The sequence below is a fragment of the Onthophagus taurus genome, chromosome 7 (assembly GCF_036711975.1).
Source record: "Onthophagus taurus isolate NC chromosome 7, IU_Otau_3.0, whole genome shotgun sequence".
In the NCBI taxonomy this organism is placed as follows: Eukaryota; Metazoa; Arthropoda; class Insecta; order Coleoptera; family Scarabaeidae; genus Onthophagus; species Onthophagus taurus.
In genome coordinates, this window is record NC_091972.1 from 19,869,638 (window position 1) to 19,887,318 (window position 17,681).

General features: G+C 31.4%; 1 protein-coding gene across 1 annotated transcript; it reads right to left on the reverse strand.

Moving 5' to 3' along the window:
* Nucleotides 1–930: 930 nt before the first annotated feature.
* LOC111414604 (chondroitin proteoglycan-2-like) lies at nucleotides 931–5,355 on the reverse strand. Its single transcript, XM_023045997.2, has 4 exons — nucleotides 5,149–5,355; nucleotides 4,843–5,088; nucleotides 4,594–4,791; nucleotides 931–2,701 (listed from the first exon to the last, which is right to left on the reverse strand). The coding sequence occupies exons 1-4, from the start codon at nucleotides 5,207–5,209 to the stop codon at nucleotides 987–989; spliced, it is 2,220 nt and encodes a 739-aa protein (XP_022901765.2). The 5' UTR covers nucleotides 5,210–5,355; the 3' UTR covers nucleotides 931–986.
* Between the last annotated feature and the right edge of the window lie 12,326 nt (nucleotides 5,356–17,681).

The following is a 17,681-nucleotide window of genomic DNA, read 5'->3' on the forward strand; positions in this document are numbered from 1 at the left end:
TATTGGTTTTTGTTTTGAACAATTCAATGTTTTTTAAAATGAAATACATTGTGTGACATATCATTGAAATCAGAATTCATTATCCTATTTTTTGGTGTCCTGATTCCTGATGATAGTTTCACGAAAACGAAACGTCAGAGAAAATTTCTAGTTGTGTCATGACATTTTTCATAAAAAGTTGCAACATTGATGGGCAACATTGGTGTGCATAATAATGGTGTGACTAATAAAGGCTGAAAACTCCCTATTTTTGCTTGAAAGTCACACCTTCATAGGAAAAAAGAGTGGAATCAAAAATCTTTAAGGTTTTAAGCAGCATATTTAAGGTAATGGTCTATTAAGGTCATTTCACCTGGGTTGCGTTCCAATACGATAATTAAAGGGATGTTGGAAAGGAATGACATCACATCAAATGAAACAGTAATCTACCCAGTAAGGACTAAGACGAGCAACTATAATAATACTATAATAATATTATGGAAAATCAGCAATACAGTCAGCCGATAGAACTAGTAAGGGATTTGAACAGTTTCGAGTAAGAAAAGTTTTAGTTTCTTGATTAAAATTTAAGATGGAGCTATTAACATGTGTGAAAGTCTGTAGCTTTTTGTAATAATCCAAATTGATTTGTTGGTATTAGATCTTTTCTTCTACGACAACTTTTAGTCGTTTTGATAGTAACTTTTCAAATATTTTTATGGTAATGGTAATAATAAGATTAGCCTATATGATGCAACATCTGTGAGGGTTTACCATGTTTTGGTAACATTATTATTTCAGCAACTTTCAATATACTTGAGTATTTTTGTTTAAGCAACATTAATTATGTGTAAATATTAATACTTATACAACTTCAACAATATAAATTTTATTGAATAATTATACAAGAATTTTAATTAAAAATATAATACTGATAATTTATGTAATACATATAATTTCATATACGTAATATATTTACATATTTATAAAACACTTTGATTAATTTTTCATTTTTGTCCAGCGCTGCACCCAGCACTCCAAGCCCAATCGCAAACATTAAGAACTGGGTTAAAATGGAGAGTATCTGGTGAGCAGTACTGAAGAACTGGAGTACCCCAGTTGCAAATATAATATCGGTTACAGTGTAATTTGTCAGGTAGAAATTGAATACTATTTGTTGTTCCGCAACTTCCATTTGGGCCATCTTCCCGAGGATCCAGAGGAACGTATTCTGTTATTAATTCTTCTGTTGTTGTTTCTAATGATGTTGTCTCTATGGGTGTTGTTGCTTTTGTAGTTGTTCCTTCCGTTGTCATCTCAGTTGAGGTCCAATGAGCTCTACAACCCGCCTTTTCGCGTGAATCACAAACGTTCTCAGTTGGATTAAAGTGTAAACCATTAGGACAGAAAGTTAATACTGGTACTCCCCAATTACATTTGTAAAATCTATCGCAATGATATCTATCTGTTAAAAATTCAACGTATTCCCCATTTATTTGGTTACATTCCCCATCTGGGTTCATATTGATATTATCTGTAGTGCTTTGTTGATTTTTCTCCGTTGTTGTAACTGTTTTAGTTTCACAACCAGCATCTTCGGGATTGTCACAAACATTCAAGTTGGGGTTAAAGTGCATTCCATCTGGGCACATCATTTCAAAAACGACACCCCAATCGCATTTGCAGTATTTACTACAATCTTCGTGGGGGAAGAATATTGGGTACTTTTCGTTCGTTGCCGGGCATTGTTCGGTGTCACATGACCCAGATTTATCAATTGGGGTAGTAATATCCGTTGTTGTATTTTCCGTAGTTTCACTAGTTCCTTCAGTTGGTTTGTTTGTAGATCCAATACATCCAGCGTCTTTGGGCCAATCACACACATTCATTTGTGGATTAAAATGTAATCCGTCCGGACATTTCATTTCGAAAGCGACGCCCCAATCGCATTTACAATATCTACCACAATCTTCATGGGGGAAGAATATTGGATACTTTTCGTTTAAGGGTGGGCATTTATTATTGTCGCAGTATCCAGGTTCTGTGGAGGGAGTGGTGGTCGTTTCGGTTGTTGTGGTTTTTGTTGGTGTACTGGTGGTTGCATCAGTTGGTTTGTTGGTGTTGGATCCAGAACATCCAGCGTTTTGTGGCCAATCACAAACATTTAATTTTGGGTTAAAGTGTAATCCAGATGGACAATCTAATATGTGTGCTTTTCCCCAGTCGCATACGCAGAATTTTGTGCAATCTTCATGGGGTAAATATACAGGAAATTCTCCATTGACGGAAGGGCACTTGGAAGCATCGCAATTTAGTACAGTTTCTTCAGTAGTTGTCCATTCTTCTTCAGATGCCCATTGACTTGTCGTTGTCCATTGTTGTTCAGTTGTCGGTGGTGTTGTGACTGTCCCTTGTCCTTCAGTTGTCTGTTGAGTTGTGGTTGTCCATGGTTCAGTTGCATCACTTGAAGAAGTTTCTTCTGCAGATGTTGTAACCAATGTTGTAGTTTCCGGGACACTTGACTCGTCTGACACTTCCTCTGAACTAGCATCAATAACGCAATCAACAGTTTGTGCCAAATCGCAACGATTCGCAGCAGTATTCCAGTAAAATCCATCCCAACAAGTTAATACTGTTACGATACCGTTCCTACATCGTATATACAACTGACAAGATCTTGGATGAGGTAAATAAAAATAATCGTCAAGAGAACAAGCAATACCTAAAAACCACTTATTTAATCATTGATTCTTTAGAACTTATTGCACAGATTGGCAAATCTATCTGGGCCGGTTAAGGTTAGATGTGCAGGTTTTAGAAATCGGTGACTCCACATGATTCTTTCGAATCGTTTGAGATGCTTTTAAGATCCTATCTCAAGAACGGATTGAGATATGATCATGAAATAAAGAGCATTTTGAAGCAAATTTGATGCAGATTTTCTCTTCAAATGCACCATAAATAATTTCTTAATATCCATAAATATCGTTATGATTTTTAAAATCCAACTCTGCATGTTTGATTGTTATTGATATGAAATGTAAATTTTTAAAAGTCGTATCTTAAGAACGAATGGAGATATCATCATAAAATAACCAACATTTTGAAGCAAATTTGATGAAGATTTAATGCACTATAAATAATTTCTTAATTTAAATAAACATCATTGATACAATTGTTTAAATACAACTCTGTTTGCTTGATTATTCTAAACATTAAGAGCAGATATTAAAAAAGTTATATCTCAAAAACTAATTGCGATATCATCATGAAATATAAAGCAAATTTACTTAGTATTTGGTTGTGATGGAACGGATAGTGATTTTGCGAAAAGCCGGATACCGGATATTCGGCATCCCCTTCGGCGATTATGGTTACAATTTCTGGCACAAAAATGAAATTAATAAGAAAGCTGATAAGATATGTCAACTTAATTGGATCCAAGATATAAAATGAACTTTTTTAATGATTTAACTAACGAAGAAACTCTAAAAAGAGGATACTTTAACTCATAATTGGCGATATTTCCATAAGGATCCTTAATGAATTGAAAATTGCAACATCGAAAATTTTATCAAAACTTCATATATTGTTTTCTCAAAAACTAAAAGTTATTTTTCAAAAAGGGTTGGTTCATTGGAAAGAGAACACTTTTATTAACACTTTGTGAAATTTTTATACTCATATTCCAAGAAATGAATTTTATACGAATTTTTAAGGCTTAATCGGCGAAAATTGTAAAATTTGAAAAAATTTTCGATTATTTCAAAAATGTATTTCTCAAGAACTAATAGTGATTTTCCAAAACCACTTTTTGCATTAAAAAGAGGATACTTTAATTAATAATTGGTGATATTTCCTCAAGGATCCTTCAAGAAATTAATTTTATAGCGAATTTTGAAAGTTATCGATGAAAATTGCAAGATCGAAAATTTTATCAAAACTTCAGATATTGTTTTCTTAAAAACTAAAAGTTATTTTTCAAAACGTGTTAGTTCATTGGAAAGAGAACACTCTTATTAACACTTTGGTAAATTTTCATACTCATATTCCAAGATATGGATTTTATACGAATTTTTAAAAATTGATCGATGTGAATTGCAAAATTCGAAAAAATTGTCGATTATTTCAAAAATCTATTCCTCAAGAACTAAAAGCGATTTTTTAAAACGACTTTTTGCATTAAAAAGAGGATACTTTATTTAATAATTGGTGATATTTCCATAACGATTCTTCAAGAAATTAATTGTAAAGCGAATTTTGAAAATTTTCGATGAAAATAGCAATATAATATAACTACAAATATTGGTTTCTCAAAAACTATAAGTTATTTTTCAAAACGTGTTGGTTCATTAGAAAAGTAATAGGTTGTTAATATCCGGCCGGATTTTAAAAAATGGCTGGATATGCCAGATACCGGATAGTTGCCGGATATCCATTCCACCACTAGTATTTAGTATTTTAAGATGATTTTTTAAATTATTAAATTTTAGACTTATGAAATTTTGGATTCAACCCTGCATAAACTATTAAGGACCTAACTTTTTCTGTTTCTTCTGAACAAATGACCGGTCAAGGTAAATTTGCCAAGCTGTAATTAATTCGTCATTTTACCTAGATCTATGTCATCATTAGGAAGATTTTCAGCGTTTAAGTTGCAAATTCCATTATCGGGTATATCACAAGATCCAGTCTCTTTATTAAAATAAAATCCTGGTAAACAATTATGAATTTTCCCCACACCGTTATGGCACTCAATAAATTTTGAACAAATTGAAGGATGTGGCACAAACCCTTGACCATCGCATTCCCCTACAAATGCAATTAATTTAACATAAATAATTATTAAAAATATTAACCCACCTTCTAATTCCTCACTCGAAGTGCCGATAATTTCTGATTCTTCCTCTTGCTCCGTTTCATCTTCAGATGCCCAAGGACATTGTGCATCAGCCGGTGACTCACATTCCCCAGTTATTAAACTAAAATGTAAACCATCCGGGCATTCATACAGATGATATTGCCCGTTTTTACATTTAAAGTATGTTGTGCAACTTGAAATATGAGGAGCAACAAAATCGTTATCGGGAGTACAAATAAAAGCGACCGCTACAAAATATAATTTAAATATATATATAAAAATATATAATAGATATAATAAATCATTACCTTGTGCAGCAAAAGTGGCCAAAATTGTAAGCACAACTATAATTTTTCTTCTATCCATCATAAACGATACGAAACCGTGTAACACAGGATCTTATTCTTGTTTGCAGTAACGAAAATCTGGGTGGGTTTTTATATTAACGCGTCTTAAATATCAATTAATAAGGGTTTAGAGAAAACCTGACAATGCGACATCCGTATCAATGTTAATCTTACAGAAAACTGGATTAGCGGCGTTTTTTTACGATAACAATCTAATTTAATTCTGGTAAACCGCAGCATCACAATCATTTCTCCGTTATCTTACATCTGTGCTTACAAATATTTGTGTAAATCGTAATAAATAAGTATTTGTGATTAAAAGATCTTGTGTTTATTTCATAAGTTAAATTTACAACATTCTAAATTTTGAATATAATTTGCTACAAAACTGCAACCATAAAAGCACGTAAACGGGTGATAAATCCGAAATATTTGAAGATCAATTATATTGTATTGCTTAGTTTTTAAAAAATAAATAATTAAAGTTGAGCGGGGAAAAAAATAGTTTCGAATTACCACTCTTCTAAGCATTGATTTAAAAAATTAATTTTTGGATTATGAGCAAAACTATAAGAAGGAATTTTGTTGTGTTCTTCTAGAATTTACAACCAATTTTAATGATGAAAATCGTTTTTTGACATCTAGATCAGTTTTTAACAAATTAATTCATAAAGTTCCATGACACAATCCATTGAAATGATATCTATTCTTTAGTTGTTAACTAACAAAAATGTATTTCTAGGTTATGAGTGAAGTTTTAAGAACGAAATTTGTTGCGTTAATTTAGAATTCTCAATCAACTTTAATACTAAAAACCGTTTCTTGAAATCTAGATTTGTTTTAAAGAAATTAATTCTGAAAGTTGACCGAAAACGAATCCATTGAAATGTACCACTTTAAAGTTGTTGACTTTAAAAATTTATTTCTAAGTTATGCGTAAAGTTATAAGAACTAAACTTGTTGTGTTATTTTAGAATTCTCAATCAATTTCAATGCTGAAAACCGTTTCTTGAAATCTAGATTAATTTTAAAGGAATTAATTCTGAAAGTTGACCGAAAAAAATCCATTGAAATGAACCCTTTCTTAGTTGTTGACTTCAAAAATTTATTATTAGGTTATGCGTAAAGTTATAAGAACTAAATTAGTTGTGTTAATTTAGAATTCCCTCTCAATTTTAATGGTAAATACCGTTCCTTGATATCTAGATTAGTTTTTAAGAAATTAATTCTTAAATTTGACAAAAAGAAATCTATTGAAATTAACAGTAGTCGTAGTCTTAACTTCAAAAATGTATTTCTAGCTTATGTGTAATGTTATGAAAACGAAATTTGTTGTGATAATTTAGAATTCTCAATTAGTTTTAATGGTAAAATCCGTTTTTCGATATCTAGATTAGTTTTTAAGAATTTAATTCATAAAGTAGACCTAATAAAAATCCATTCAACTTAACAGGCTTTGTAGTGTTAACTTCAAAAATATATTTCTAGGTTATGAGTGAAGTTATAAGAACGAAATTTGTTGGGTTAATTTAGAATTCTCAATCAACTTTAATGCTAAAAACCATTTCTTGAAATCTAGTTTAGTTTTTAAGAAATTAATTCTGAAAGTTGATCGGAAAAGAATCCATTGAAATGAACCCTTTTTTATTTGTTGACTTCAAAAATTTATTTCTAGGTTATGCGTAAAGTTATAAGAACTAAATTTGTTGTGTTAAATTAGAATTCTCAATCAATTTTAATGCTGAAAACCGTTTCTTGAAATCTAGATTAGTTTTTAAGAAATCCATTGAAATAAAGCCTTTCTTAATTGTTAACTTCAAAAATGTATTTCTAGTTTATGTGTAAAGTTATGAGAAGGAAACTTGTGTTAACTCATTTACGGACAGCGGTGGGTTAAAACTGTTAAAAAAATTTTTTTTCACTTATTGAAAAACACTTTTTATTCTAGGATGAAAACTTACTAAAAAGATTAGGTTATTTTTAACGATACTTTATATTCTTCCAATATTACGACTTAATGCTATGGTATCTGTTAAAACTTCACAAATTTGGACATTTGCCCGTCCTCGAACTATTTTTTATGTAAATTGTTACTAATTTTGATTTTAATTTTTCTTCGTGGATATTCGTAAACTCAAATCTTTATATTTTGATATTAGTGCATTAGTTTGGAAATGTTTTGCTATTTTCTTTATAAAAAATTACGCTAAACTCGGTGGTGCGTAAATGCACCATTGGCCAGATACGTATATTTCACGTGGGAATACAAGTACAGACAGATGGTGCCTTATTTTGAAAGACATTCTTGCAAAATGTTTATAGAATGCAGTGGTGGTGGCCGTTGTTTATAAATTTACTAGACAGTACCATCGTCAATTGTTGGAAATTGTTCAACATATAGCGTATAACTGAACTTTTCTCTCAGTTTTTTAGCTCTGTTTATATCGACGGTTGCCTGAATACCTCTCACAAGCGAAATGTTATTTACCAATCGCAGCCGTGGTTCTCTGAACGTGATGTCTCTCACCTTCTGACACAAGTCGACCATAAATTGGGCCCTGGCCCTGATGGCTTGCCGGGACACTTTATTGCTAAATGTGCAGGGGAGTTGGCAACTCCTCTATTCATTATCTTCAACCGCTCCATTGAAAATTCAGTCTTTCCCTCTGAATGGAAAAAAGCCTTCATAACTCCAGTCTTTAAATCGGGTAGCAGACATTTTGTGTGCAACTATTGTCCAATTTCCCTATTATCCATTGTTTCGAAAGTCTTTGAAAAATTAATTTATGACAACTTATATAGCTATCTTCGACCTGCTATTATCCCTCAACAACACGGTTTTTTGCGTGGGCGATCAGTTGAGACGAATCTGGTTGCGTTTGTTCAATACATCCAAGGTTCTATGAATGATAACTCTCAGGTGGATGCTATCTACATCGATCTGACAAAAGCTGTTGACAAGCTTCACCATAACATTCTTATGGATAAGCTGAACAAGTTTAACCTATCTAACGGGCTGTCTCTATGGATTTCGTCCTATATATCTAAGAGATTTCAAGCAGTGAAAGTAAATAATTTCATATCTAGTTTTACTCCTGTTACATCTGGTGTACCTCAAGGTAGCCATCTTGGACCTATTTTATTTCTAGCCTATATAAATGATGTTTCTGAGTGCTTTCATTATTCGAATTTTTCTCTTTTCGCTGATGACTGTAAAATTTTTGCTAGCATCAGGTCTGCTTCTGACTGTATTCGGTTGCAAGATGACATTGACAGATTTGATTATTATTGCTCACAAAATTACTTATTTCTAAATCCTGATAAGTGTTGTCAGATCACGTTCAGTAGAAAGAGATATAATGTTAACTTCAAATATATGATAGGTCCGCATTATCTTACTCAATCCTCTTCAGTTAAAGATCTTGGCGTTGTTCTGGATTCTAGATTACTCTATCGCGATCATATTACTTCTATCGTTTCTGAAGCTACTAAGCGCCTAGGATTTATCATTAGGATTTCTCGTCCATTTACTAACGTCCGCTGCATTACTTCTTTATACAGGGTGTTCATTTCAAAACTTTCCACCTCAATTTCTGTAAATCCGGAAGTTTAAAAAGAAAATCGCTGAAATAGGTAAAGAATAAAACCAAGGGGGACAACTTTTTATGCAAAAATTGACTCACTCACTTCAACCCCCGCCGCCAAAAACCAACCCCTTAAAAATCTGAAATGGAAAGGGGTGTCAAGTGATACCTCATTTTAAAGGTCTTTTAAGGTACTACATGTTAGTATTTATTTTTTTTAAATTGATCGATTCGTTTTCGAAATTTTTGCGAAAATTTTTGTTTTGTATTTCCCGCTTTAATTAATATTAAAAACTTGAATCACCTTCTTAAAAGCAAGAATAAGTAATCTTTTGTTATTAATTTATAAAATTAAATTACCATGTTCGTTTTTACAACGACCATTAAACCTTTATTATTTCGGAGCAATCCGAAATCTTTGATATTTAGGTTATTTTGACAATGATATACCTACGTTGGCTAGCTTGCCTGGCGTCTGTCAGAGATATTTAGAAAAAACGATTTCTGTTTCATTTTTCTATTTTTTTTATTTTTTTTTTTTATTGTTCTATTTTATTTTCAGTTATTTAATTATGTACAAAAACTTTTTGCAGAGAAAATCAACTTAATAATTGTTCAAAGTGTTGTCCGTTATTAGCTAAAGAATGGTACAACCGTTGTTCAAAACTACGGCGCACATTTTCAAAAACTTCCCTTTGAATTCCACGGCAAGCTGCAGTAATTCTCTGACGAAGTTCTTCTAAATTTTGAGGTTGAGGGGTAAATACAACAGACTTTAAATGACCCCATAAAAAAAGTTTAATGGCGTCAAATCTGGTGATCTGGCTGGCCATTCTATAGGACCTCTTCGTCCTATCCATCTGTTTGGAAACGTATTATATAACCACTGTCGTACTGGGAGAACATAGCGAGAAGGAGCTCCGTCTTGTTGAAAATGTAATTCATTCTCATCAAGTAAGGCATTTTCTTCTCTATCCAACTGATTCTTGAGAGCTTCCGTAATTAGTGGATTGATAGTATTTTCTAACATATCCAAATACACTTCGCCGTTTAAATTTCCATCGATAAACACTGAACAAATCACTTGGTCTCTCAAAATGCCGGCCCATACCATAACTTTTTCAGGATATTGTGTATGCCCTTCTACAGTCAGATGAGGGTTTTCATTACTCCAATAACTGCAGTTATGTTTATTTACAAATCCATTTAAAGAAAAAGTGCATTCATCACTAAAGCAGATATTTTTCACAAAAACGTTGTTATTATTAATAATAGTGGTCACTTCTTCACAAAACTGTATTCTCCTGTCAAAATCGTCTTCAGTTACCTGTTGATGTATTTTCAATTTATAAGGATGGAATTTGTGAAGTTTTACAACTTTATGAACAGAACCCAAGGATATACCAATTGCACGAGATACCTGACGCAATGAAGTATTGGGGTTGATACCAAAATGACCCAACACTTCCAGTTGAGCGGTTTCATTCAAAACTCTCGACTCATTATGTTTTATGTTGGCAACGGACCCAGTCTGAGTGAATTTCTTCATGAGATTCAGGACGTATGTATGAGATACGTTCTTATCTGGATGCCTTTCATTAAAAACTGCGGCAGTTCTTTGTTGCACTTTTATTTTATTCTTTTCTCGCACTGTGAGCCTGCCTATAACTCGTTTATAGAAAGAGAAAAATTTCGTCTCTTTTTTTCCTTTTTTTGGCCATTCGAGTCAAGAGTAATTTTCATACAGGTTTAATGTAAAATACTTTCAATAAAATTTAGTTTAATTCATAATTATACGTGTTTAGTTTTCTTAAATATTTCCGATTGCTCCGAAATAATAAAGGTTTAATGGTCGTTGTAAAAACAAACATGGTAATTTAATTTTATAAATTAATAATAAAAGATTACTTATTCTTGCTTTTAAGAAGGTGATTAAAGTTTTTAATATTAATTAAAGCGGGAAATACAAAACAAAGATTTTCGCAAAAACTTCGAAAACGAATCGATCAATTTAAAAAAAATAAATACTAACATGTAGTACCTTAAAAGACCTTTAAAATGAGGTATCACTTGACACCCCTTCCCATTTAAGATTTTTATGGGGTTGGTTTCTGGCGGCGGGAGGTTGAAGTGAGTGAGTCAATTTTTGCATAAAAAGTTGTCCCCCTTGGTTTTATTCTTTACCTATTTCAGCGATTTTCTTTTTAAACTTCCGGATTTACAGAAATTGAGGTGGAAAGTTTTGAAATGAACACTCTGTATATATCATACGTTGCTAGCGGTTTAAATTTGATTTATCCGTGATCAAAGATTCCCAAAGATGCCAGGTGTTTGGTCTAAGATCTCTCTGTGGCCGTCGACACAGTACGGACCTATTGTTCCTGTTCAAACTAGTTAATGGAGTTCTCGACGCTCCGATTCTTTTAGAGCAGATTCACTGTAATGTTCCTTCTTATGCTACTCGATCACCATTTTTGTTCAGACTACGTGTTTCTGGATCTAGTGCGCATGCCGGTTCACCTCTGTTGAGACTGATGCACACTTGCAATGTTTATTGTTTCAATGTTGATTTCTTTTGTAATTCAATGATGTCGTTTAAAAAATCCGTTTTAACTTTAAGTATTTGTCATTAGTTTTTTTTTCTTTGTAAAATTAATTTACTCAATCGAAACACATTCGTTTACCGTATTTATATTGATTTCTTGCGGGTGGTGGGGCAGAAAAGAGAAGCAACAAAAATTTGTCCTTTCTTATGGTCCTTATTATTCTGTTTTTCTATCCGCGTAATATCGATGATTATGTGGACCAATCCAGTCTCTGTGTTTATTTTCTTTTCTGCTTCGTGCCTGCTGATTTAATTCCATTTTCTTTTTATTGTTTCATGCTTTTGATAATTTTTTACGTTTTTTTGTTTTTTTTCTTTCTTATGTAGTCTGTTTTCTTTTCTTTTATATTATTGTAGTGGACACTTTTTTGGGATTTTTTCCTGTACGTGTCCCGAATATGAATAAATAAATAATAAACATGGCGAATAATAATAAAATGACGCAATTGGACTTCAAGTCATACATTGCAGTACGTCTGATGAAGGTGGAAGATGATAATGCAGGTAATAATATGAATCCATCATTTGGAGGTATCGTTCCTGCAGAAGTTCGTATTGATAACGTGGGTCATACCATCAAGGAAGAAGTTAATAAAGTCAGACGACGTTGTAAATTGTGTAAAACTTATACTATTTATATTTATGCGAAGTGTAAAGTACATTTACATATAAAATGTTTTGAGGATTACCACAAGTAAATATACATAATTCGACCTATCCAACGAAAACTGTCGTAAGTCAAAAAATGGTGATTTTGAGTTAATATGCGGTACCAGTATGTTTCTTCAAGCTCTATTTGGTAAAAAAATTATAGTAACTTGGTAACAAAAGCGCAGCCAAGTAACTACATATTTTATTAATATAGCAACTCCTATGGTCCAGGTCCAGCCCAGCGAAAACTATATTAAGTTGAGTTACTATGGTTTTCGCCGAATAAAATTTATTTATTTGTGTTACGTAATTTTAAAACGCAAAACTGATCTGAATTAAAGTTAAAACATTTACTCATAATAAATAGCCACATAGGTTTATACGACATACAAAATGTCAGAGGAATTAAGTGACCGGTTTGTACCTGTGGAATCAACAAGTAAATTTTCAGGTATGTATTATTTCTTTTTGCTTTTACTTTTACGTTAAGGTGCCTTGGTTAGGTCCATTGTCTGAAATAGGTTTCAACATCTCTGTTCATGTTACGGAGAAACTATCAGATAATTCGGACCTTGACAGAAATTATGTCCCTACAGACCCATCAGACTCTGATTCGTCTAATTTGTCGAGTAAAGTCGAATCTGTAAGGGAGGAGAAACAACGTTGTAGAAAGCGTAAAGCAAGTTATAAAGAAAAAATAGCCAGAAAGTGTGCGAAAAACAGAATGCAATGGATCGATGTACAAGCTAAAAGAGAGCGGAACTTGGGGCTAAAGCACAAAAATCGTAAAGGTAACGTTATTCCAGCAAAGGAAATGAAGAATCCATGTAAAGAGGGCTGCAGGAATAAATGTCGTGAAAAAAATAAGTGAACAAAGCAGAAAAGAAATGTTTGAAGGATTTTGGAAAATAGGTGACCATACGAGACAGTGGGATTATACAGCCAGGTGTGTTAAAGCCATAGACAAAATCAGATTAAAAAAAAGGGGGAATCAAGGTGGAATTTTTCTCGAAAATACAATATTATTCTTAAAAATAATGAAATACTAGTTTGCAAAACTATGTTCCTTAATACTTTTGAAATATCAGAACAATGGGTTACAACAGCTTTAGATAAAATTTTAAAAACAGGATTTGTAGAAGAACGTAAACGAGGAAAGCATACTACAAGAGTGAATAAAATTAACAATGAGATAATCAACAGTATTAAACAACATATTGAACTTTTTCCCGTAATTCCTTCTCATTACACCAGAAAAACTTCTACAAATATGTACTTGGAGGAAGGGCTTAACATATCAATAATGCATAGACTGTACTTGGAATATATGCAACGGAATAGTTTTACGCAGACTGCTACTCTTAGACAATACAGAGATATCTTTAATACACAATATAATATTGGATTTTTTAAACCTAAAAGGATCAATGCAACATTTGTGCAGTCTATGCAGCAGCGACTCCAGAAGATAAACCAAAAATGAAAGAAAAATATGAGAAACACAAAGCTGATAAGGAAGCCGCTAGATCCTTAAAAGATTTGGATAAAGAAGCAGCGAAAAATGATAAATCCGTGTGTGCTTCTTGTTTTGACTTACAAAAAGTTTTAGTGACACCTCAATCTGCAGTGAGCCAATTTTATTACAAAAGTAAACTAGCTACGTACAATTTTACGATTTATGACATGGGAAATAATGAAGGATACTGCTACGCTTGGAATGAAATAATTGCGAAGAGGGGACCCAACGAAATAAGTCGTGCGATTCTACATTTCTTAAAAACGCAAAAAGATAAAGGAGTGACGAAAGCTATTCTGTATTCCGATAACTGCGGAGGTCAAAACCGAAATCGTTTTATTTTTTCAATGTTTTCTTATGCCTCTATGTCTCTCAATCTGGAAATAATCCATCGTTTTCTTGAAGTAGGACATACGCAGAACGAAGGAGATAGCATGCACTCTGTTATTGAGCACGCAAAAAAAACATCATCCTGCTATTTATACTCCAGACCAGTGGATTATGTTAATTCGTATGGCAAAAGTTAGTGGACGGCCGCATATTGTAAAGGAAATGTCCCAGAATGATTTTTTTAGTTTTAAAGAAAAAGTAAAGTTGGAGAATTGGAAAAAAGACATAGAAGGAAAAAAATTTAAAATAAATCAAATAAAAGAGCTTCATTTTTTACCAACGTGCCCTAACGAAATAAAATTTAAGTATGGATATAATGAAGAATTTAAGAGTATACAGTTAAAAGTATGTAAGCGTAGGAATATTAAAACTAACAATATGGACTATCGAAAAAATCTTCCTTTATTGTATTCATCTTCACTTGCTATTGATTGTAAAAAGTTGAAAGGGCTACTAGAATTATGTAAAACGAACGCCATACCAAAAATGTATCATAATTATTATTATTCCCTATTGCCTAAAGAAGAAAAGGAAAAGAAAAAAAAGGAAAGAGTTTTACAAGAGAAATAATGGAAAGTGATAGTGATAAAACAACGAATATGAAGATTATTTAAGTATAATTGAAAGTAATTAATAAGTTATAATGTTAATAATTGCATAATTGTTTAAGTTAAAAAATATTTTTAATAAAGTTTCTAATAACATTTATAGTAAGTTTGATTTTTGCTTCAAATAATTCGTCGAAAACTATAGTATGTCACAAAAATTTGAAAAGAAAACAGAATTAATTGCTATTCTTCTATGGTGAATCCTTTCGGAACCCTCTATATAAGATATCTATAGCAACCAAGTAGGAAATTTTTACATAGAAAATTTTATTTCTTAAAATGCAATCTGTTCAAAACCTTTAAACGCTTATATCTCAGTTCTGCCAAAAATGACTTACAATAGTCTTCGTTGCATAGGTCATTATGTTTAGCCGAAGGTGCGTTTACGCACCATCTTTTTCATACCCAATTTTTTTTTGATTTGATACATGCCGAATCGTCTTATTTAACACATTTTTTGCAATAAACAATAATTTTTTTCTAAACTTTACAATGTTTTTCAACCTTGGCCGTAAATGGGTTAATTTAGAATTTTCAATTAGCTTCAATGGGAAAATCCGTCGTTTCTCAATATCTAGATTACTTTTTAGGAATTTAATTCATAAAGTAGGCCTAATAAAAATCCATTCAAATTAACAGGCTTTGTAGTGTTAACTTCAAAAATGTATTTCTAGGTTATGAGTGAAGCTTTAGGAACGAAATTTGTTGTGCTAATTTAGAATTCTCAACTAGTTTTAATGGTAAAGTCCGTTTCTCGGTATCTAGATTAGTGTTTAAGAATTTATTTCATAAAGTTGACCGAATAAAAATCTATTCAAATTAACAGTCTCTGTTGTGTTAACTTCAAAAATGTATTTCTAGGTTGGAAATTTGTTGTGTTAATTAAGATTTGTCATCAATTTTAATGTTAGAAACTGTTTTTAGATATCTTCATTGATTTTTAAGAAATTAATTCTTAAGCTTGACCGAAAAAAGAACTTATTCAAATTAACAGTGTTGATTTCAAAAATTTATTTATAGCTTACTAAAAAACGAAATATTGACTATTGATTTAGAATTTTCGTAGTAAAAACTGTTTTTTGATATAATGTTTTACAAAGTGACTTTTGGAAGATATTCGAAAAAGTTAATGAATTTATATTGTGTTAATCATTAATTTGAAATGTGTTGATAAGATGTAACTTTTCTAGATAATAATAAAGATAAAAATAATCGTCCGATCGATTTAAAAGAATTTAACGGAAACGAATGTTATCGTAACGTATTTAATTTGTAGTAAACATTTTTTTGTTGAAATATTCTAAAACTATGCAAAATTTGTCTGGGCCGTGTAAATTTATACGCACCAATCCACACCAAAAGAAGGCTTTACTGATTTTATATATGGTTGGATTACTTTTGGACCTCTTTTTTGATAAAACGGATTTTATTTAATGCAAGGATTTAAAACAAAACTCAATTTCGCAATTTTATTATTATTTTTTTTAAACAATAACAAATCAACACTTTTATCTGGATGTAGATTTAGAAATTAATCACTAATGGGCAATATAAAATTTTTTCTAAAAAATCGAAAACTAAATCGTGATGATTGAATGTAAATGGAATGTTTTTATCATCGTGTGTATTAAGTTTTTAAACAAACAACTGAATACACCGGTAATCATATTGTGAAAAGATAATCCTTTTTGTAATTTTTTTAATTAAAAAATGTTTGACGACGTAAATGGGTATTGATCATTTTTTTTTGTGAGAAGTAAATCGTTTATTAACAATTAGGCGCCGTTAAACCTTTAATCCATATTTTCGATAAGAACTTCCTAGTAACTAAATACAATACGTCTGTTCAATAAAAAAATAAAATTTTAATTGATAAGAAAATACCGATAATCTTTGGACTGTAGTTAATTAAATCTTGTATATTTTATTACCCTGTTAATATTAAATAGTTTAAATAAGGCTTGAATAAAATAAATAGAATTATCTTTTAAATTTACTGCAAATTAAATTAATTTATTTTAAGAAAATGGTGTAGATCATTCCGCCATCTCTACATATAAAGATAAAACATCAAGTTATAATATTTGATGTAATCTTTATCAATAATTTTGCTGATATTATATAGATGACACTAGCATAAATCATTTTCTTTAAAAACATATCAACATTATTATCATATTATCACATTATAATCATATTTATACACAACATAACTGCAAAATTTTTGAGTATATGAATAAGTCGGGCGGTGTAAATCATTTTGTTCATATAAATGTTGTAGTCATCAAACAAGATCGAATCACAAATCTACATTTTGACATAAAAGGTAAGAACAAACTTTTCAAATTCCGAGCTAATGTAATCGATATTGCATCATCTATATTTAATTATAACGTTATTGTGATAGTAATTGTTTTGATAACTTAAATAATGTGAAAATAAAAGGATGCTGTAATTTAATACATTAAAACAATCAATGTTTAAAGAGTAAAAGTGTTGAACTAGAAGTGTATTTAAATAAAATCATGGAAGAAGAAAGAGCTTGAATAAAAAATGGAGAGAGAAGTGAGAAACTGAGCAGAAATAAACTGGAAAACAATTTGTAATTGACGAAACAGACTGATTAGAGACTGTGGAGGAAAGAAAAGAACTTGGCACAAAGCAGAAAAACTGGAAAGAGACTGGTAATAGCAGAAAGAGGCTGTATAGAGACTGGAAAGGAAAAAAAAAGACTGAACAGAGAAGAGAAAACTGGATAGGACCTGTAAAAATATAAAGGTTATATTTTGAACCTGAAGACGAATCTGAAAAGAGACTGGTAAAAGAATAAAGAAGGTACACATAGACCGAAATACAAAGACCAGCCAGAACAGAGAGGAGGAAAACAGAACAAAGGTTGGAATGTAAAGAAAAGAACTTGGCAAAAAGGAATGAAACAGGAAAGAGGCTGGTTATCGCAGAAAGTACATTTAGATTAAATTTGAAAAAGGAGACTGAGCGGAGGGGAACTAAACTTGATACGGGCTGTAAAGAGGCAAAGATAATTTACAAGGAACTTGAAGACTGGAAAGGGATTCTAATGAGAGAGAAAAATACTGGTAACAGAAAAAAGAAACTGAACAGAGATTGAGTAGATAAGA

Bases quoted from the DNA above. Each gene is read 5' to 3' on its own strand.
- LOC111414604 (XM_023045997.2), bottom strand. From the start codon at position 5,209: ATGATGGATAGAAGAAAAATTATAGTTGTGCTTACAATTTTGGCCACT. The intron at 4,792-4,842 runs GTGGGTTAATAT...TTGCATTTGTAG, and splicing joins TTCGAGTGAGGAATTAGAAG to GGGAATGCGATGGTCAAGGG. The intron at 2,702-4,593 runs GTAAAATGACGA...AGTGGTTTTTAG, and splicing joins TAATGATGACATAGATCTAG to GTATTGCTTGTTCTCTTGAC.